The following is a 21,247-nucleotide window of genomic DNA, read 5'->3' on the forward strand; positions in this document are numbered from 1 at the left end:
AGCCCGAAGCGGGGCTCAATCCCAGGAATCTGGGATCATGACCTGAGCTGAAGGCAGACGCTTAACAACTGAGCCACCTAGGTGCCCCAAGTTTTATAAATTCTTTATAGATTTTGGATACTAAACAGTTATGTCTTTTGTAAATATCTTCTCCCATTCTGTCAGTTGCCTTTTAGTTTTGTTGATTGTTTCCTTTGCTGTGCAGAAGCTTTTTTTTTTTTTTTTTTTTTAAAGATTTTATTCATTCATTTAAGAGAGAGAGAGGCAGAGCACAAGCAGGGGGAGAGGCAGAGGGAGAGGGAGAAGCAGACTCCCCGCTGAGCCGGGAGCCTGATGCGGGGATCGAGCCCAGGACCCGGAGATTACGACCCGAGCCGAAGGCACACGCTTAACCACCTGAGTCACCCAGGTGCCCCTGTGCAGAAGCTTTTTACCTTGATGAAGTCCCAATAGTTTATTTTTGCTTTTGTTTCCCTTGCCTCAGGGGACATATCTAGTAAGAAGTTGCTATGGCTGATATCAAAGAGGTTGCTGCCTCTGTTCTCCTCTAAGATTTTGATGGTTTCAAGTCTCACATTTAGGTCTTTAATCCATTTTGAATTTATTTTTGTGTATGGTGTAAGAAAGTGGTCTGGTTTCATTCTTTTGCATGTTGCCATCCAGTTTTCCCAACACCATTTGTTGAAGAGACTCTTTTTCCCATTGGATATTCTTTCCTGCGTTGTCAAAGATTAGTTGACCATATAGTTGTGGGTCCATTTCTGAGTTTTCTGTTCTGTTCCATTGATCTATGTGTCTGTTTTTTGTACCAGTACCATACTTTGTTGAGGGTTTTTACCAAGAATGGATGCTGTACTTTGTCACATGCTTTTTCTGCATCTATTGAGAGGATCTTGTGGTTCTTATCCTTTCTTTTATTAAGGTGGTGTATCATGTTGATTGATTTTGTGAATATTGAACCACCCTTGCAACACAGGAATAAATCCCACTTGATCATGGTGAATGATTCTTTTTTTTTTTTAAGATTTTATTTATTTATCAGAGAGACAGAGGCAGGCAGAGGGAGAAGCAGGCCCCTTGCTGAGCAAGGAGCCCGATGCGGGACTCGATCCCAGGACCCTGGGATCATGACCTGAGCCAAAGGCAGACGCTCAACTGACTGAGCCACCCAGGCGTCCCATGGTGAATGATTCTTTTAATGTATTGTTGGATTTGGTTTGCTAGTATTTTGTTGAGAATTTTTGCATCCATGTTCATCAGGGATATTGGCCTGTAGTTCTCTTTTTTAGTGGAGTCTTTGTCTGGTTTTGAAATCAGAGTAATGCTGGCCTCCTAGAATGAATTTGGAAGTTTTCCTTCCATTTCTATTTTTTGGAATAGTTTGAGAGGAATAGGTATTAACTCTTACTTATTTATTTACTTACTTATTTTTAAGTAGGCTCAATACAGGACTTGAACTGATGACCTGAGATCAAGACCTGAGCTGAGACCAAGAATTAGATACTTAACCAACTGAGCCACTCAGGTTCCGCAGGTGTTAACTCTTTACATGATTAGTAGAATTATCCTGCTAAGCCATCTGGCCCTGGACCAGACTTACCCCGCATCAAGGTAAAAAGCTTCTGCACAGGGGCACCTGGGTGACTCAGGTGGTTAAGCGTGTGCCTTCGGCTCGGGTCGTGATCTCCAGGTCCTGGGCTCGATCCCCGCATCAGGCTCCCGGCTCAGCGGGCTTTTGTTTGTTGGGAGATTTTTGATTACTGATTCAATTTCTTTGGTGGTTATCAGTCCGCTGAAGTTTTCTATTTCTTCCTGTTTCAGTTTTGGTAATTTATATGTTTCTAGGAATATATCCATTTCTTCTATATTGTCCAATTTGTTGGCATATAATTTTTCATTTTATCCTCTTGTAATTGTTAGTATTTTTGTGGTATTGGTTGTTATTCTCTCTCATTTGTGATTTTATCCATGTGGGTCCTTTCTCTTTTCCTTTTGGTAAGTCTGGCTATAAAAATAATTTTATTATTTTTTTCAAAGAATCAGCTCCTGGTTTCATTGATCTGTTCTACTGGGTTTTGTTTGTTTGTTTCTGTATCACTTATTTCTATTCTAATCTTTCTTATTTCCCTTCTTCTGCCAGCTTTAGGCCTCATTTGTTGTTCTTTTCCTAGCTCCTTTAGGTGTAAGGTTAGGTTGTTTATTTGAGATTTTTCTTGCTTCTTGAGGTAGGCCTGTATTGCTCTGTACTTCCCTCTTAGGACTGCTTTTGTTGCATCCCAGAGGTTTTGGACTGGCATGTTTTTATTTTCATTTGTTTCCATGTATTTTTTTTAAACCCAGTCTTTGGTTTAAAACCTAGTTTGTCTGGGGTTGCCTGCGTGGCTCAGTCGTTAAGCGTCTGCCTTCGGTTCAGGTCATGACCCCAGGGTCCTGGGATCGAGCCCCGCATCAGGCTCCCTGCTCAGTGGGAAGCCTGCTTCTCCCTCTCCCACTCCCCCTGCTTGTGTTCCCTCTCTTGCTGTGTCTCTATCAAATAAATAAATAAAATCTAAAAAAAAATCTAGTTTGTCTAAGTGTGGCTACTCTGGCTTTCTTTTGACATCCATTGACATGGTAAATGGTTCTCCATCCCCTCACTTTTTTTTTTTTTAAAGATTTTATTTATTTATGTGAGAGAGAGAGAGAGAATGAAGGGACAGAGAGAGGGAAGGGGCAGAGGGAGAGAAGCAGACTCCCCACTGAGCAGGGAGCCTGACGTGGGGCTCGATCCCAGGACCCAGAGATCGTGACCTGAGCCGAAGGCACATGCTTAACTGACAGCCACCCAGGTGCCCCATCCCCTCACTTTCAATCTACAGGTGTCTTTAGGTCTCAAATGAGTCTCTCGAAAGCAGCAATATAGAGGGGTCTTGTTTTTTTTATCCATTCTGACACCCTGTGTCTTTTGATTTGAGCATTTAGTCCATTTACATTCAGAGTGATTATGGAGAGATATGTATTTAGTACCATTTTATTACTTGTTTTGTTGTTTCTGGAGATTTTCTCTGGTCCTTTCTATCCTTGTCACTTTTGGTCTTTCTTTTCCACTCAAAGAGTCCCCTTTAGTATTTCTTGCAGGGCTGGTTTGGTGCTTATGAACTCCTTTAGTTTTTATTTGTCTGGGAAACTCTTTATCTCTCCTATTCTGAATGACAGTCTTGCTGGATAGAGTATTCTTGGCTGCAGATTTTTCCCTTTCAGCACTTTGAGTATAAGATGCAATTCTCTTCTGGCTTGCCAAGTTTCTGTGGAGCGATGTGCTGTTAACCTTACTGGTCTTCTCTTGTAAGTTAGGGACTTCTTTTGTCTTGCTGCTTTTAGGATTTTTTTCTTTCTCTTCTTTTTGCAAATTTCGCTACAATGTTTTGGTGTTGGCCAGCTTTTGTTGACTTTGATGGGGGTTCCCTGAGCCTCCTGGATTTGGATGTCTGTTTTCTTCCCCAGATTAGGGAAGTTTTCAGCTATAATTTTTTTTTAAATGTTCTTCTTTTTTTTTTTTTTTTTAAAGATTTTATTTATTTATTTGACAGAGAGAGACACAGCAAGAGAGGGAACACAAGCAGGCTTCCCGCTGAGCAGGGAGCCTGATGCGGGGCTCCATCCCAGGACCTTGGGATCATGACCTGAGCTGAAGGCAGACGCTTAATGACTGAGCCACCCAGGTGCCCCCAGCTATAATTTCCTCAAATAAACCTTCTGCCCCTTTATCTCTCTCTTCTTCTGGGACTCTTATTATACAAATGTTATTACATTTGATGGAGTTACTGAGTTCCCTAAGTCTACTTTTGTGATCCAAGATTTTTCTTTCTATTGTGCAGCTTCATTATTTTCCATAATGCTATCTTCTGTATCACTTATTCATCCCTCTGCGTCTTCCATTCTTGTGGTCATTATATCCAGTCAGTGTTGGATCTTGGTTATTATATTTTTCATTTCAGCCTGATTGGTTTTCAGCTCTTTTATCTCTGTGGTAAGGGTGTCCCTGATGTCTTCTATGCTTCTCTCAAGCCCAGCTAGGATCCTTATGATTGTTGCTTTAAATTCTGGATCAGGCATATTACTTGTATCTGTTTCAATTAGATCCCGGCCATGACCTTTTCTCGTTCTCTCTTTTGGGATGAATTCCTCCATCTTGGCGTTTTGTCTAGGTCTCTGTTTTGTTCTCTGTGTTAGAAAGGCCTGTTATGTTTCCTGCTCCTGAGAGTAATGGCTTTACAAAGAAGAGGTCATATACTGTTGAGGGCCTGGTGCTGCAGGAAGGGTCCCTGGTGTGTGCTGCAAGCCCCCAGCAGCTGTTACAGCTGCTCTTTCCCTCAGGTCGGTTCCCTACAGAGTTTCTTCTTGCCTCTAGAGGGGAGTGCTTGGACCTTGGCCAGAGTGTGGCAAGTTTTAACTATGTGTGCTCTGGTCAGCTTGCTAAAAGAGACCTGATGCTATTTCCACCACAACTGAAGCTTTGCAGAGCTCTGTGGTCCGTAGACATGGTGCGTGTGGACGCTCGTGCTTGTCTGCCGGGGGAGGGGCCTAGCGCAGGGCGCAGGGCTTGGTATAAGCAGGTTAGGCAGCCAGTGCTGTTTACTGACGTTGGCTTACGCTAAGCGGTGGAGGAGGTAAATGGTACCAGCCTGCTCCTTTGTCCCTGGAGAGAGGAGTCTGCTTGCTGCTCTCGGGGAAGCGCTTTCAGAGGAGCGAGTAATGTCCCCTTGTGCGTCACGGGCATTTTCAGATCACTGAGTCCAGTCCGTCTCTGGGTTGCCTGCCTGCCTGGAGCAGCGCAGCACACCCTGGGCTCTACGCTAGCCAGGCCTGCTGCCTTTTAAAGTTCTAAACTTCAGGCACCTGGGGTGGCCGGGACCTGCACTGGTCCTCTGGGAAAGGGACTCTCTGCTCCAGGACTGATGCAGGTTTGACCCAGAAGGGCAGGCATGCCAGATGCAGGGATGTGGGATTTAGCAAGCAGGCTAAACCACCAGTGTCCTGGTTAGTTGCCATCAGCAGGTGTCTCTGCACCGATGCTGAGGGGCAGGGGAGGGAAATGGCACCTGCTGGTTCTTTTGTCACCGGAGACAGTCAATGCCACCTCTCACAGATGTTCTCCAAAAAGTACAGTTTCTTCCCATGCCCCTTAGGTAATCCTTAGTTCGTGCCATCTGCCCCGGGGTTTTGCCTGCCTCTGCTGAGGCGTAGGGCAGCATCCTCGGTGGCCTATCACAGCCAAGCCCAGGGACCCCTGAAACTCTAGTCTTTGAGCCCCACTGGTTGCAAACCTGACGAAATTCAGCCTCTCTCCTTTTCAGAGCCAATGGCTTTGGGGAAGTGTTCTCCTTGTGTGTATCCTTGCGTGATCTTCTCTCTCATGCCTTTCTCTGCAACCAGGGCTCCCTCCCCTCCACAGCACCCATGATCCATTTCTCCCCCAAACCACATCTCTGCACTTCCTACCTCCTTGAAGTGGCCTCTTCTCTCCCTCTAGTTGTGTAGTTTGTTCTGTCAGTTCTCAGGTTGATTTCTTGAGTATTCAGAATGATTTGATAGTTAATCTAGCTGTGTTTGAGGGACAAGGCAAGCCTAGGATCCTCCAGCTCTGCCGCCATCTTAGCTGCCCCCTTGAGTTGTATGAGTTCTTTATGTATGTTAGATGTTAATCCACTACTGGATATATCGTTTGCAAATATCTTTTCCCATTCACTAGGTTGCCTTTTTGTTGTTGTTGTTGGTTTCCTTCACTGTGCAAAAACTTTTAATTTCAGTCCTATTTATTTTTGCTTTTGTTGTTCTTACCTGAGGAGACAAATCCCCCCAAAATATTACTAAGATTGATGTCAAAAAGCTTACTGCCTATTATTTCTTCTAGGAATTTTATCATTTCAGGTCTTACATTTAAATATTTAATCCATTTTTAGTTTATTTTTGTATATGGTGTAAGAAAGTGGTCTGGTTTCATTCTGTTGCATGTAGCTGTCCAGTTTTCCCAACACCATTTGTTGAAGAAACTGTCTTTCCCACACTGTATGTTCTTGCCTCCTTTCCGTGGGTTAATTGACCATTTAAGCATGGGTTTATTTCTGAGCCCTGTATTCTGCTTTTGTTCCAGTACCATATTGTTTTGATTCCTGTAATTTGTAGTATAGTTTGAAATCATTCAAAGCCATTTAAAGGCTCTTGCCTATGAGTCCTCAGTGTCTCTTGACTCTTCACTTGCTTGGTGGAGCCTGTTCCCTTGATGCTTCTCCCATTTGGTTTGCTGTGAGTGTAATAAATCTTTTAATTCCATATTCCTCTTTGAGTATAATTTCCACAGTCATGTTGAACTGATCCTTAAAGACCCGACGGTGGGGGACCTACACCCCCATTTATGACACATCCAGCCAGCCCCTATGGCAGTCTGTGGGAGCAATCAGCTGTGTCCCTGTGCTTACACCTTTTTGGAGCACTTTATCTTTGAGTCCTGCTAAGCACCCCCTTCAGTCTCCTCCCACTATTCTCCTTTTCCATCATTTTGTTGAAATCTCAAATCCTCTAATGAGCCCCTTCTAATTCTCTTTGGTATGTGAGGTGATCAGTTTTAATATTTTTTTTATCCCCCATTGGGTTTCGTCACTGGTAGGAGAGGACATGAGTGAAGATGTCTAGCCCACTATCTGTAAGTGGTTTTATTACTAGTGGTGTGTTGACGTGGTGCCATGTGTTCTTTTGCTTGGACGTGTTTCTACCTTGGGCTGCCTTCCTATTAGCACGGTATGGCCAGGACCCTGGCAATGAGGCCAGGATAGCTAGCTCTGAGGAGGTGTTGACTGGGGAGATAAGGGGGCTTGGCCTGCGAAGCAGTAAGAAGATATCTGCCTTCACTTTGTGATTGCCCCCTTCAATTTGCATTCCAGGACCTGCAGTTCCCAGGGGTCTTGAAGGTCTGAACTGGATAAGGAGTATTAACTGCCCCAGGAGATGCTTCCAGCCAAGCCAACACTCCGTGGTGGTTTCCAAAGACTTTCTGTGTAAGAATCTCACCATCCACTGGAATACAAATAAATATGGCTTCCCTTTAAAATTGTCTTTCTGCAGGGCGCCTGGGTGGCTCAGTTGGTTAAGCGACTGCCTTCGGCTCAGGTCATGATCCTGGAGTCCCTGGATCGAGTCCCACATTGGGCTCCCTGCTCGGCAGGGAGTCTGCTTCTCCCTCTGACCCTCCCCCCCTCTCATGTGCTCTCTCTCATTCTCTCTCTCTCAAATAAATAAATAAAATCTTTAAAAAAAATAAAAATAAAAATAAAATAAAATAAAATTGTCTTTCTGCAAAGCACTGTGTGTTCATTGTAGCCGGTTAGGTAAATTTAAATAATCTATTTCTTGTAAAACATCACCTGTTTTCCTAGTGGATTTTTTAAAAAATATTTTATTTATTTATTTATTTGAGAGAGAGTGAATGAGAGAGAGAGCACAAGCGGGGGCAGGGGCGGAGGGAGAGGGAGAAGTAGGCTCTCTGCTGAGCAGGGAACCTGACATGGGGCTCAATCCCAGGACCCTGGGATTGTGACCTGAGCCCAAGGCAGATGCTTAACTGACTGAGCCACCTACGTGCCCCGCTTAGTGGATATTTAAGACATTGCTATTGTAAGTCATGTAGTGATAAAAAATATTGTGTCTTCAAGCCACAAAAGTGGAAATGGTAGTTTGAAGGGTTTTCAGATACATAATGCTATCGATGCACACTGCCACTTATCCACTACATTTGTGCCCACTGACATTCCTGTCAATAATATGAACATACTTGCTTTCTAACACCTTATTATCCCTGGGAATTGCCAGTTAAAAAAAAAAGTCTGTTCTATTTTGATGAAAATGTCTTATTTTGCATTTTTTTAAAGATTTTATTTATTTAGAGAGAGAGAGGGAGAGAGCATGGGCAGGAGGAGGGGCAGAGAGAGGGAGAAGCAGACTCCCCACTGAGCAGGGAGCCCAACGCAGGGCTCCATCCCAGGACCCTGAGATCATGACCTGGGCCGAAGTCAGACACTTAACTGACTGAACCACCCAGGTGCCCTTTATTTTGCATTTTTTGATAATTTGTGAGGATGAACATCTTTTCTATGTGATGGCCGTGTGCCTCTCTTTCCTGTGATTTTCCTATTTATGCCCCTTTCTTCAGTTCTTTGGTGTAGGGTTTGAATGTTCTGAAACGTTTATTCTCAAAGAACTTTCAGAATCAGTTCATCACATAACAAAAGAGAATAAATATGTGGTAGAATTTTGACTTGAAATGGTTTCAAATTCTAGATTACTTTGGGCATAATTACTTTTTTTTTTTCCATTTATAAAAGCTATTGTATAGCAGTGATGCTTTATGGATTAGGATCTTACTATGCCTCACTTCTTTTTCCGGCTCTGTTTCATTGGTCCAAATTCCAGAATGGTGATAAACAATAGGGGAGGTGTGTTTGCTCTTCTCCTGGCTGTGATGGGAAGGCCACAGAGAAAGGTCAAGTCCAGTCTTCACTGTCAGTCTGGTTTTGGCTGTGGATTTCCCGAATGTAATTGTGGGTTTGTGATGGGATGTCTGGCTGACTCTGTGAGTGTCTGAAGGAGAGGTCTGGTGTGGGGCTGAATGGTGTGGGGGCTGCAGGATCGGGCTAGGGGATTCTTCCTGATAGGACATGGTCTGAATGACTTGCAAAGGGGGAAAAGCACTGCAAAAAGACTGCAGGAATAAGAGGCCAAGGTCTGAGGGCAGAGCTGAGGGAAGAGGACCAGCTGGGAAGATTCTATCTTTGTGACAGAAACACAAGGAAGACTGTAGCAGATAAACATGGGATCAGGGAAGACTGCAGCGTGGCCTAGGCCCATGAGCACAGGCCTGGGGAGCTGGCTCTTTGCTCTTCTCCTTTCGTCTGCCTTCCTTCTCTGGCCCGGAGAGCGCTACTGGGCTGCCCTCCCGAAGCTGAGGGGGCAGTGACAGCTGGAGGGTCCTTAGCGACAGGAGGGTCATTCTCCGGGACAGCTGGGGTGCTGCCTGAGGACATGAGGCCACTCTGGGCCTCCCAGGGCTGGGGGGATTGTGACCCTGACATACTTTGGCACCTCGGAGGGTGGCGTTTGAGTACCTGTCAAACACTCACCTGTCTGTGCCCAACCGCTCACGTATGTCCCGTCAGCCCACACCCAGTACACGTGCTTGTCCACAGCTGCCCACGTCATGCACATCCATCCCACACCTGCCACATGACTGGTCACATGACTGCCTCACGGAACCCTCTCATGCTTGCCTGAAGTTCACCACCACACGGGTCACCTCACTTGCATGACATAGCCTGATGACAGACTTTTCTGTGACAGTGCCTGGGCCAGGGTTAGGGTTTGTACCTTCAGCTCTGGGGTCCCTGATGGTGGTGGTGGCTGGAAGCAAGGGAAGTCACCCTGCTTGAGACTCTCTGCCTTTTATTCCACTTTATGGAATGTGGTGACCTTTGAGTTGAGCCAAGAGTGGATGAAGATTTCCAGCACTCTCAGCCGGCCTCCCTCTGATTCTCTGTGCAAGTCTGCACATGGCGCCTGAGTGCTGGCTAGATTCCTCAGTTGTGTGGGTCTCAGACAGGTACTGTCATCTCTGAAGCCAGACAGAGGCATGGAATTGCCAATTCAGAAACCATCCCTCCACTGCTCTGCTCACAGTTTTTCTGTGCCCCTGCTTTGCTTAGCTCAACCCCCTATACATCCACTTCTTTGCCTGTTCTCTGGTCCTTGGGTGGAGGATTCACACTGACCCTGGGGAGGAAGGCTGCATCAGGTTTGGGGGAGATAGTATGATTGAGGGCATCATACATGTGGGACGATGAGGCAGAGGGCTAACTCTGACTGAGGATAGTTTTAGCAACCTTAGGAGCAAAGGTTGACCCTGACTCTCTTATTCCCTCCCCGGGGGTGAGGGGCAATTACACTGACCCTGTTCCCCTTCACAGCAAGACTAGGCTATTCTTCTGGTCTCCACTTCCATATCTCACGTTTTACCACTTGGCTTTCATTCCCACATCCATGCTGCAGTGGCTCCTGGGGAGGTCCCTGCTGACCTCTGGTTATCAGCTGGGTACTGCCTTGACCTCATCTGGGGAGAGATTTCTCCACCAAGGTTATGGTAGAGTATACTGAGAGAAAACAATACAGACACGATATGTTTTAGAGATAGATTTGATAGGAGATCTGGTGGATTTGTTGTGAATGGTGAGGGAAAGGGGCTCTGAGGGTACCATTTACTACAATGGGGAAGAATTCCCATGGTTAGGGGGATACAGGGTATTTTGGGGGAAATTTGGAATTACATTTTGGACTTTGGACAGATATTCGAGTGCATCTAATAGGAGATTTCAAGTAGGCAGTTAGCTATGAGTTTGGAACTCCGATCTGGAGTGGAGATATAAAATGGAGAGTTAATGCCGTAAAGATGGTGTTTTAATATAAGAACATCCATGAGATGATGTGGGGACAGAGAGAAAGAAGAAAGAGAAAGGAGTGGGTACAAAACATCACTTGTGCACCACTTTGAATCCTATCCGCCTCACCTGTTCCTCTGGCCACTGCTGGGACTACCAGATCCATAATAAAAGTTTAGATGATGTCTAGACTTAGGAAATGCCTTGCTTACCATCACTTTACAGCAAATGAAGCATGCCAGTTGTCTCATGTTCATTAAAGTCACTGGTCTTGCTATGTTCCCCCTCAACCAGAAGCAGTTGATTTGATTGCCTGGCCTTTTGAAGGCTCAGGTATGCTGGTTGGGCAAAGACACATTTCGGGGCTGGTAGGATGTCCTCCGGGATGCAGTGTGTGCTCTAAATCAGCAACCAGTATGTGAATAACCAATCCGCTGACTGGAGGAGGCACGTCAGCACCTCTTGCGGTCTTCTTGCCAGTTTTTTCCCATAGCCTAGAATCCTGAGTCTGAGGTTCTGAGGGGTTGCTGGTCACATGATGAGATTTGAACTCTGGGAGGTCAGTTCTGGTTGTCCTGGGCAGGGGGCTTAATGGATGAGTCTGGAGGAAGGATGCCATATCCCAGAAAGATGCTAGTGCCAAGGTCCACACTTAGGGGTCCCAAACATTTGAGGGGAAATAACCTCTATGAGGTGCGCACGTTGGGGCCAGGAGGTGAGTCGTAAGTAGGATGCGTAGGATGCGGGTGAGCCTTGAGGGAGGTGTTGGGAGTGCTGGGTAAAGCCGGAGAGTGGGTCGTTGAGAGGTAGGAGGCCAGCTCTGAGCTGGCGGGGATCCTGGCAAAGGTTTAGCCCAGAGCTCCTGGGAGGCGGCTGTTGGATGGCGTGGGAGGTCTGAGGGGGCCTCTGTTGCAACCAAATCCCTAAAATCTCCCTCAGCTTTCCCTGCTATTTTGCTAGGCCCAGGGAACCAGAGGAGAACTGGTTCTCATGATCCAGGGGAGATGTGTAGAGACCGATGCCCCACAGTAAGTTGGAGGGAAGTGAAGGAGAAACAGGAGCTGACAGGATGGGCTGGGGCTTTGCCAGGCAGCTCAGGTAAAGAAGGGAGTTGTAGGCAGGAGCCAGAATGTGCTGTGGCCTAGAGGCCTGAAACTACTGGTCATGTTCTCAACACTGTGGGTGGTTTGGGTGATGGATGAGAAAAGTGGCCAGAGGCAGGTAGGTCTTGAACGATCTTCAAAGCGTCTGCATTTCATCCTGAGGAAGGGTGATCAGTTATCCCTGAGGGGTTTGAGTGGAGAACAGGCTGCTCAGATGTGAGTTTAAGAAAGGTCACTCTGGCAGCTGTGGTGAGTGGATGTAGGGAGTTGAGCCTGGGGGAAGGAAGCAATTGCCATCATTCGGGTCATAGTCAACAAGCCTAAAAAATCATTCACTCTTTATTTGCTCTTTTTTTTCTTTTAAAGATTTTATGTATTTATTTGACAGAGAGAGAGAGAGAGCACAAGTAAGGGAAGGAGCAGCTGAGGGAGAGGGAGAAGCAGGCTTCCCGCGGAGCAGGGAGCCCGACGCGGGGCTTGATCCCAGGACCCTGAGATCATGACCTGAGCCGAAGGCAGACGCTTAATGACTGAGCCACCCAGGTGCCCCAGCTCTTTTTTTTTTAAGATTTTATTTATTTGAGAGAGAGAGCAAGAGCGAGAGCAAGAGCCAGAGAGCATGAGCAGGGTGAGAGAGTATGAGTGGGCTGAGGGGCTGAGGGAGAAGCAGACTCTCTGCTGAGCAGGGAGCCAATGCGGGGCTCGATCTTGGGACTCCAGGATCATGACCCAAGCCAAAAGCAGACGCTTAACCGACTGAGCCACCCAGGTGCCCCTTGCTCATTTTTTATCAAAAAACTTCGGGAGCATGTCCTTGGACCCAAGCCCTGTAGGAATCATAACCCTGAAAGTGGCAGGAGTTCCCTAGGCCACATGCAAGAGGACACGACCTTGTCTAGTTCTCTCTCATTACACAGAAGGGGACTAAAATTCAGAGGGGCAAAGCATCCTTCCCCGCAAGTTCCCGCATAGACCTAGAGCATAGATCCTGGATGAAGTCCCAAGTGTTATCACTCCTACCCAGCCATCTTTGAAACGTAATATGAATCTCAGCCATGATTCTGTTTTCCTCCCCTGCCCTCCCTCCCCTTCTTTCCTTCTTTCCTTCCTTCCTTCCTTCCTTCTTTCCTTCCTTCCATGCTTTCAACTATCTAAAAGTCTAGGGAAAGAATTTTTTCCACATTTTTCCAGGTGCCCGGATCACATTTATTAACATAATCACTGATGTCACCAAAAAAATCTTTAAGTATTGGGAAGCTGTCATATTCATGGTGGTGGATACAAGTTTTCCAAAATTCTAATTTTTACCTGATCGCTCAATATTTTTGCTGGCCACAAATGTTGGCAAATATTTTTCTCATAGTGACAGGTTCACTTTGAGATGTATGCTAAGTATGCAGGTATGAAATATCATTGTTTATCTCCTAGTTGTACTTTCAAGTGCCAAGGGTGTTCCATGAAAAAGGTAGCTAGTTCAACTCACAATTCCGAAAATCACAGAAGGGGTTTTCCTCTAGACAACCATCCTTCGTAGGTGTGCAGAAGTGCTTGATGCACACATCCCATTTCATCACACAGAACATTACACAGACTTGTACTCAAAGGTCAAGATTTCATACAATTAATAACTTGTACATTAAACAGTAAAAATTATCAGGCATATTCTCAAGGGAAACTAGCTGTGTGTGTGTGTATGTGTGTGTGTGTATGTGTGTGTGTCAGTGAAAACTATAATGACTATCGGTATAGTTTGGGGTCACTGCCTTGATGCGTGTGATGACACCCATGGTTTTAGCCATCATTGCTATTCTGTCAAACGTACAGTTGAGAAGGGCAAATTATATCTTGGTATTATTATTCAAATAGTTTTGACCTCATGCCCCCCTCGAATGGGCCTTGGGGACCTTCAAGGACTGTGTCATATACTTTGAGAATCATTGTTCCATATGATATCGTACAGTCTAAGTAATCTCATACAATTAAAAAAAAAATTCTATAATTTCCATTTATTTCCAAGCATACAGTTTATATAATGTGGGAAAAAATTCTTTCCCCAACTCTTACAGAATCCACTCCCATCTTTGCTATTTGTTGGGTTGATCACAAGATCAGTGAAGCTGTTAGAGGTTTGGATTTCCAGCTAGCAGACTCTGAGAAGGCATTAAGTATCCAAGTTGTTTATTTAGGAAAGAATACCCTTGGGATCAGCACTGTGCAAGTTAGGGTGAAGGATATAGGAATTGATAGAGAAGTCAAGCTCCAATGTAGGTCCAAATAATCAGAGTCAGTTATCCCTGTGAAGGAGGTGACTCTTCTTGCTGGTGGTCCCTAGACATAGGAGCCCCAATTGTCTCGGCAGCATCCATAGCTTTTACACTTGGTCTTAGCCAGAAGGCTGAAAAGCAATTCAACCATAGCCTTTAGTTGAAGGGACTCCTTCTGTGTCTCCTGGCAGAAGTGTTTTCCCTTTGGAGACTAGGACCTCTAATCTTGGAGAGCCTACAGTATGGGGACAGGAAGCAAATATTCCCCAAGTGAACCAGTTGGGAGTGATGGCAAATGGGACCACTTCTGCTTCCATCCTTGTTTCCCAGATCCATGTATTCTTCCTTTCGGAGGAAGGCAAACTAACTGTGGTAGGCAGAACAGTGGCCCCCAGGGATGTCCACATCCTTACCCTTGGAATCTGTGCATATGTTACCTTACATAGCAGACGGAGCTTTGGAGATGTGATTAAGTTAAAGGACGTAGAAATGAGGGGATTATCTTGTATTACCTGAGCAGGCTCAATGTCATTGCAAACGTCCTCATAAGTGAAAGAGGGAGGCAGGGGAATCAGAGAAAGAGAGTTGTTGAGAGCAGAGGCCAGAGTGATGTAATTGCTGATTTTAAAGATGGCAGGCAGCCACAAGCTAAGGAATATGGGCAGCCCCTATAAGATGGAAAAGGCAACAACCAACCACAAAAATGACAAAAACCAAAAACCAACCCCACAAATTCTCCCCCAAAGCCTCCGGAAGGAATGCAACCCTGCTGACACCTTGATTTGAGCCCAGTGAGACCCATTTTGGATTTCTGACCTCCAGAACTGTAAGCTAATAAATTTGTCTTGTTTTAAGCCAGTGAATTTGTGATAGCTTGTTACAGCAGCAATAGGAGACTAATACAGAGACATTGTACCATAGAAAGGTTTCTTATGTAATGTGCATGGTGCATCCCAGAGGATGGAATACCTGTCACCTCTGAGATGGCACTGTAGCTATGCATTCAGCCTCCTGTTCCATTGCTCTATCAGAATCTTCTTCTTGGTCTTCCCTGGTATGGTATCTTTTTTTTTTTTTTTTTTTAATTTATTTGACACAGATTCAAACCTAGATGGGATGACAGTGTTTGTGCCCTACCCTAATAGCACGACAGGGGTAGAAGTAATTCCCTTTCTAGAGGAATGTACTGTCCTCCACGGCCTGAAGTTGTCTTTGTAATTTATCACTCACAGTGTCTTGCAAGTGATTAAAAAATAAGCAAGCATGCAAAAAGACAACAATAATGGCTTCAAAAATCAAGAGAAAAAATACAAATTTATTTTATTTTATTTTTTTAAGATTTTAGTTATTTGACAGAGCACAAGCAGAGGGAGAGAGAGGGAGAAGCAGGCTCCCCGCTGAGCAAGGAGCCCGATGCGGGACTCGATCCCAGGACCCTGGGATCCTGACCTGAGCCGAAGGCAGCCACTTAACAACTGAGCCACCCAGGCACCCCTGTATACTGTTTAGTAGAAGCAGTGATACCTTGGTAAACATCTTACCTCATTTCTTTTTTTTTTTTTTTTAAGATTTATTTATTTTAGAGAGAGAGAGAGCAGGAGGGGCAAAGGGAGAGGGAAAGAGAATCTCAAGCAGACTCTGTCCTGAGTGTGGAGTCCTATGCAAGGCTTGATCTCATGACCCTGAGATCATGACCTGAGCTGAAATTAAGAGTCAGACACTTAACTGACTGTGCCACCCAGGTGCCCCACCTCATTTTTATTTTAAGTGGATTGCTTATAATATTTTCCATCAAGTATGATGTTTGTTGTAGTTTTTTTACAAATGCACTTTATCATGCTCATGAAAACCTCTTTTTTCCCATTTTAATTTTTTAAAATCATAAATGACTCTTTAGTATTCCAGAACTTTTTTTTCTGCACTAATTGAGATGATCATTTGATTTTTCTCCTTTAGTCTGTTAAGGCAGTGAATTCTATATTTTTGTAATGCTAAACTATGTTTGCATTCTTGGAATAAAATAAACTTTTTTCTTTGCCATATACATATATTTACTATATATATATTTGAAGATTTTGTTTGTCAGAGAGAGAGAGAGAATGCACAAGCAGGGCGAGCAGCAGAGGGAGAGGGAGAAGCAGGCTCCCTGCTGAGCAGGGAGCCCGATGCGGGGCTCCATCCCAGGGCTCTGGGATCATGACCTGAGCCGAAGGCAGATGCTTAACCGACTGAGCCACCCAGGCGCTCTAATCTTTGATCTTTTGAATACAAACAATTTTGAACCCATGAAGTGTGGCTCTAGGGTCCATGCTCTTAACCATTACATCATACTGCCTCTCCAGCTTCTTTCTTGGAAGGAATGCCTGGATCCAGACATTCTGTGCATGAAAGGGATAGGGAAGTGAGATTAGAGATTCAGTGGTTCCACATAGAAATTTCCCATCCGTTGCCTCTTTTTGGCTTTGCAGCTTTATTTACTCTTACCCACTGCACTGCCCAGTGCCTCGGAAGTCCAAACCTATTTGGGATTCTGTAGAAAAAATTGGCTTTTCCCTTCTTTTCCCTTACTTACTAGATGTGGCTTTCTCTACCTGGAGTTAGCACATCTTTCTCTGCTTTCTATTCTCTGAAAACATGTCATTTTTATTATTTTTTTTGAGAGAGAGGGAGAAAGAGAAAACATGCGAGGAGGGGAATGGGCAGAGGGAGAGGGAGAGGGAGAGGGAGAGAGAGAATCTTAAGCAGGCTGTATGCCCCACATGGAGCCTGACACGGGGCTCGATCTCATGACCCCGAGATCATGACCTGAGCCAAAATCAAGAGTCAGACGCTTAACTGACTGAGCCACCCAGGCACCCAATTCTCTGAAAACATGTTATATTCAACCACCTGGTGATAATCCCTGTACTGTTCCTTTTGTCCATGTGGGCTTATACTTTTAAATTCTTTTACTGTCTTTTTCATGGGACTTTGAGAAGGAAAAGAGAACCAGAAATTTATTTTTCACTGTTTTTTTTCCACTTCACAGCACTTCCTGAGAGGTGGGGTGTTTTGTAAGCCTGGGCCGATGCAGTGAGCACACCGTGCACCACTGGACAGTAGTACACAGTCTCCTTGGACTTTAATGATCAGCCTGCCTTATTTTGCCTTATTCCTCCTGGGCTCCTTTCAGGGTCTCTCTTAGTCTAGAGCTTCCCCAGTAATCTCGGGCCTTGCCTTATTTTTTTTTCCTGGGCACCTAGACCAAAATGGGTTAGATATCCTTCTGATTTATTCTTATGTCTTCTGTGCCTCTCTTGAAAGAATGTAGGATGGGCTAGCCCCTCATGGCCTCAGTATGGAAGAAACTCCTCAGGCTTTTCCAGTCTTTTCCTCTTGCCGCTTTCACCAAACGTCTTCTACTCTACTTGGTTGCCTTTCCTTCTTGGTCAGGAAGCTGGACGTAGGTCACTGGGTCAGTTTGTGTTCCCATCAGAGGAGACCCAGACACGAGGACTTGGGGGCAGGCAATTTATTTGGGAGGTGATCTCAGGGTGCTCAGGTGAGGAACCTAAGGGAAGTGAAACAGGAAAGTGAGAAAAGCCACAGGGCTGGGCAACTGGGACTCAAGAGCAGGGGACATCTTATCAGAGACGGGGTGGAATTCACCTCCATAACTGAGTCGAGGAGGCTGGGATCTGTATTGTTTGAGGGTTGCCTGTGGGCATAAACTCCTTCACACTCTCAGAGTGAGCCTAAGAGTTGTTCAGCAAGCTCCCAGGTCGGGGGGAAGGCCAGCGAACAGTGAAGGGAGATGCAGGTGTTTGAGGAGGGACGATGTCTCCAAGAGGGGATTATCTGCCACAGCTTCAGGTGAACTTAGGTGGGACTACGTGGAAGTGGCGCGGGGCTTTTATGATCTCAGAGGCAAGGTCATGTGAGAATCTGAGATCAAAAGCCTCAAGTTTCTGACATTCACCTTTCAAGCCATCGAAGTTTGGATGTCAAACAGAATGGGATTTAGAAGGGCATCTGAACTTGACTTTTTTTTTTTTTTTAAGATTTTACTTATTTGACAGAGAGACAGGAGAGAGGGAACACAAGCAGGGGGAGTGGGACAGGGAGAAGCAGGCTTCCTGCTGAGCAGGGAGCCCGATGCGGGGCTCGATCCCAGCACCCTGGGATCCTGGCCTGAGCCATAGGCAGACACTTAAAGACTGAGCCACCCCGGTGCCCCACTTTTTTTTTTTTTTAAGATTTTATTTATTTATTTGAGAGAGAGAGAGAGCACAAGTGCGGGGTGGGGGGCAGGGGAGAAGCAGACTCCCCACTGAGCAGGGAGCCTGAAGTGGGACTCGATCCTAGACCCCTGAGATCATGACCTGAGCTGAAGGCAGACGCTTAACCGACTGAGCCACCCAGGCACCCCTGCACTTGATTTTTTTACCCTGGCCCCAGGTTAGATAAAGATTGCACAGGTCGGAAGAAGGCCGTGCACAAGGACAACCTCGAGATGCCTCATGTACCACCCGTCCCCAGGGAGTTCTGTGGGAGGTGAGCAACAGTCGAGAGACTGATTGTGTCTCAGTGAGAACAAACTGCCCGTCACTCATCACCTTCTCACCTTTCAGTGGGGCGCCCCTCACTCCCTGCACTTGCCACGGACCGGGGTGAGTCTTTATCCATGACATTGGAAGACCCATCCAACTCATCTCTCTCAGAGCCCAGCTCTCCTTGTGAAAGCCCCAGAGCTTTTAGATGTGTAAAATGGCCGAGTGTGGAATACACATCCTGGGGCACCTGTGATGGGAGGAGTCTCTGCCTCACAACCTGCTTATGCCCCCTGGACTCCACTTGCTATCACAGGGCTGGTTTTCCATCTCAGAAGCAGCCCCCAGCCAGACCCTGGGCGTCAGAGCGGCTGGCCGTTGGCCAAGAGCCGGGTCTCACTCTGGGCAAGGCGGCCTGTGCCACCTGTGGGTCCTGGGGCACAGAAGTGCTCAGCCACCCCGGCTCTTCTAATTATCATCCCCCCCTGCCCCCACCCCGCCCATGGCATTCCATGGAGGAAGAACATCCGGCAGCATTCAAATCTAGCCACAGTGGGAAGGCACCCTGGAGGTCCCCGCTGTGACACCCCTCCGCCCCCAAAGCCCAGGCCTAGGAGCAAGCACTGTCCATGGATTGCAAGGCTTTTATTGCTGGAATCCTTTACTCAGACACCTGGACATGGTAGGCTGCTGAGACTACTTAGTTAGTGATCAGTTAAGTGACATCCTTGGGGCTCCTGGAAGAGATGGCTCCGTTAACACAAAGGACTTGCGTATATTTTATCCTGCAAAGAGAAAGTCAGGAAACCTGGTGAGGCCTCAAGGGCTACGAGAGACATCGAGCTCTCCTGAACACTCACTGGACCCTTCCTGGGGAGGAGCCTGCGGGTTTGTTTGGGGGATGGCTTCTGGATCTGAGCAGGCAAAGGTGGATTCCTCCCAATCTCCTGCACCACAAGAGAATCCCAGGTGCGCCTCTTCCTCCAGGGGAGCAGAGGGAAGAGGGGTCACTGTGGTGGGATGGGGGGCATTTGTGGATAGAATGGAAAGAGGCGGCCGAGAAGGTCCTGGCGGGGCTCCAGATGCACCTGTGGGCACCTGGGGGTCTCCGGCTCTGCTTCCTCCTCCTGCCCCTTGGACACTTGCTGCTTGAAGCAGTAGCTTGTTCCCACTCTTGGGACAGCAGAGAGAGGATTCACTGTGATTTTCCACACGGGGCATCTCAGGCCTGGGAAGGGCCGGGGGGGGCGGTGCTTTTGGAAGCTGCCTTCTCCCCTCCCCTCCCCTCCCCTCTGCTCTCCTGGCAGGTGAGGCACAGAATGGATCTCTGGGACCCAGGGAATGAGGACAAATGAGGGTCTTAGGGGGGATGGAATAGGGAACTTGAGGAGTTAAGGTAAAGGAGCCCATGTTTGGAGACAGGAAGGACCCAATGCTAACAGTTTAAAGATCCAGGCTCACATGCTGGAGAGGCTGGAGTCAGGGAGGCCAGAGCTGAGGACCTGACACTGAGGCTGGGTGATGCCAAGGACACAGGAGGGCCTGCAGACTCCCAGGCTGGTGGCCGGGAAGCACTGCGCAGCCAGGGCCGGCCGGAAAGCTCAAGGGCTGGGCTGTCTTTCCCACACTATCCTCTCTACTTCCCCATCCATGAGGTCTTTCTCATCCCTGATTCCCAGGGAAGGGCTATGGTGGAGAAGAAAAATGGGCGCCCCCCCCCCCGCCCTGCCCTGTCCCGCCCTGAGCAGACCCCCAGACAGGCGCCAGAGACAGGGACACATAGAGCTGGACCCACCAGCACATTGACAGCATTCGTCTTGTCGTCCGCTGTCATTTTCCCATCAATGCACTCCTTCAGGCTTTTGGCATTTTCCAATATTATAGATTCATTTCGGTATTGCGCCACTTCTTGGACATATTCTTCAGTGGTGCCCGTCAGGAACAAGGTGACATCATCACTCACCGCTGAGCAAATTTTACAATCTGGAACACAAAGATAAGCTGACACTCCGTCGAAAGACCTTCGCCAGGTCATGCTCCTCCCTTCCTCCTCCTGACAGGCTCACAACTGCCCTAGGAAGGCATCAGAACCCCCGGAGAACCCGTGGCCCTAGGCGCCCACCTCGGCCCGAGAGCAGGAGCGAGGCAACCCAGAGGAGCACGAGAGCACCGGCCGGCTTCATGCTGCAGGCCACAGCTGCTCCCTCCCAGGCCTGGAGCCCTTTTATACCAGCTGGAGGGGTAGGCAGGAGGGGACTGTGCTGACACATCCTTGTCCAGGAGGCCCTCTCTGGGCTGCAGCTTGGAATTGCCTGGGGGCCGTGGAGGCAGGAGATGGATGTGTGGGCAAGATCCTAAGTCCCTGAGTCAACAAAGGACACTACCTTGGCCTCCCTTCCCCATCTGTGGGCTCTGTCCAAGTGGCAGCTGACACCAGACGTTTCACAATGGAAATTTCCTAGGTTGACTGGGAAAAGGGGCAAAAAGTCTCCCAAATCAGGCCTCCCGAATGATGGCCAATGTCAGCCTCTTACCTGTGACCTTGAAGACCGTTTGGTCCCAACTGAGGGATTTTTCAGGAAACCCAGTGCCGACCTAATGGTCTCATAGCCAGTAAGTGCCAAAGGAAGGCCGCTCTCCGGTGGCTCCTGCCTCCGCCTTCATCCCCATCTCTGTCCTTGACCTGCTCAGTGGCCTCCCTGGAGCCAGTCTGTTGGGTCTGTTTCTGGGTCCTGAATCCTCCCCTCTGTGCTGACCGGGTCCTGTCACCTGGTGAGTCTGGTGGTACCTCCGTGTGGCTCAGGAAGAGCATCTTGCCCTGACCAGCCCCTTCTTCGGAGTTTCTCTACACGGTTCGCACCGTTCTCTTTCCAGAGGTACAATCTGAGGAA

At 47.1% G+C, this 21,247-nt stretch overlaps 2 protein-coding genes across 2 annotated transcripts in view; one reads left to right on the forward strand and one right to left on the reverse strand.

The window, feature by feature from the left end:
- The window catches only part of WTIP (WT1 interacting protein), a 44,172-nt gene extending 37,080 nt beyond the window's left edge, over positions 1 to 7,092 (forward strand). The window contains exon 10 of the transcript XR_013444437.1: positions 6,921 to 7,092. The gene's annotated coding sequence lies outside the window, so the exon portion shown is untranslated. The remainder of the gene's footprint in view (positions 1 to 6,920) is intronic.
- An 11,894-nt stretch (positions 7,093 to 18,986) lies between these two features.
- LOC118545929 (major allergen I polypeptide chain 1-like) lies at positions 18,987 to 20,625 on the reverse strand. Its single transcript, XM_036108512.2, has 3 exons — positions 20,479 to 20,625; positions 20,152 to 20,339; positions 18,987 to 19,141 (listed from the first exon to the last, which is right to left on the reverse strand). The coding sequence occupies exons 1-3, from the start codon at positions 20,537 to 20,539 to the stop codon at positions 19,112 to 19,114; spliced, it is 279 nt and encodes a 92-aa protein (XP_035964405.1). The 5' UTR covers positions 20,540 to 20,625; the 3' UTR covers positions 18,987 to 19,111.
- Positions 20,626 to 21,247: the final 622 nt, after the last annotated feature.

This window comes from Halichoerus grypus, chromosome 15, assembly GCF_964656455.1.
Source record: "Halichoerus grypus chromosome 15, mHalGry1.hap1.1, whole genome shotgun sequence".
Classification (NCBI taxonomy): domain Eukaryota; kingdom Metazoa; phylum Chordata; class Mammalia; order Carnivora; family Phocidae; genus Halichoerus; species Halichoerus grypus.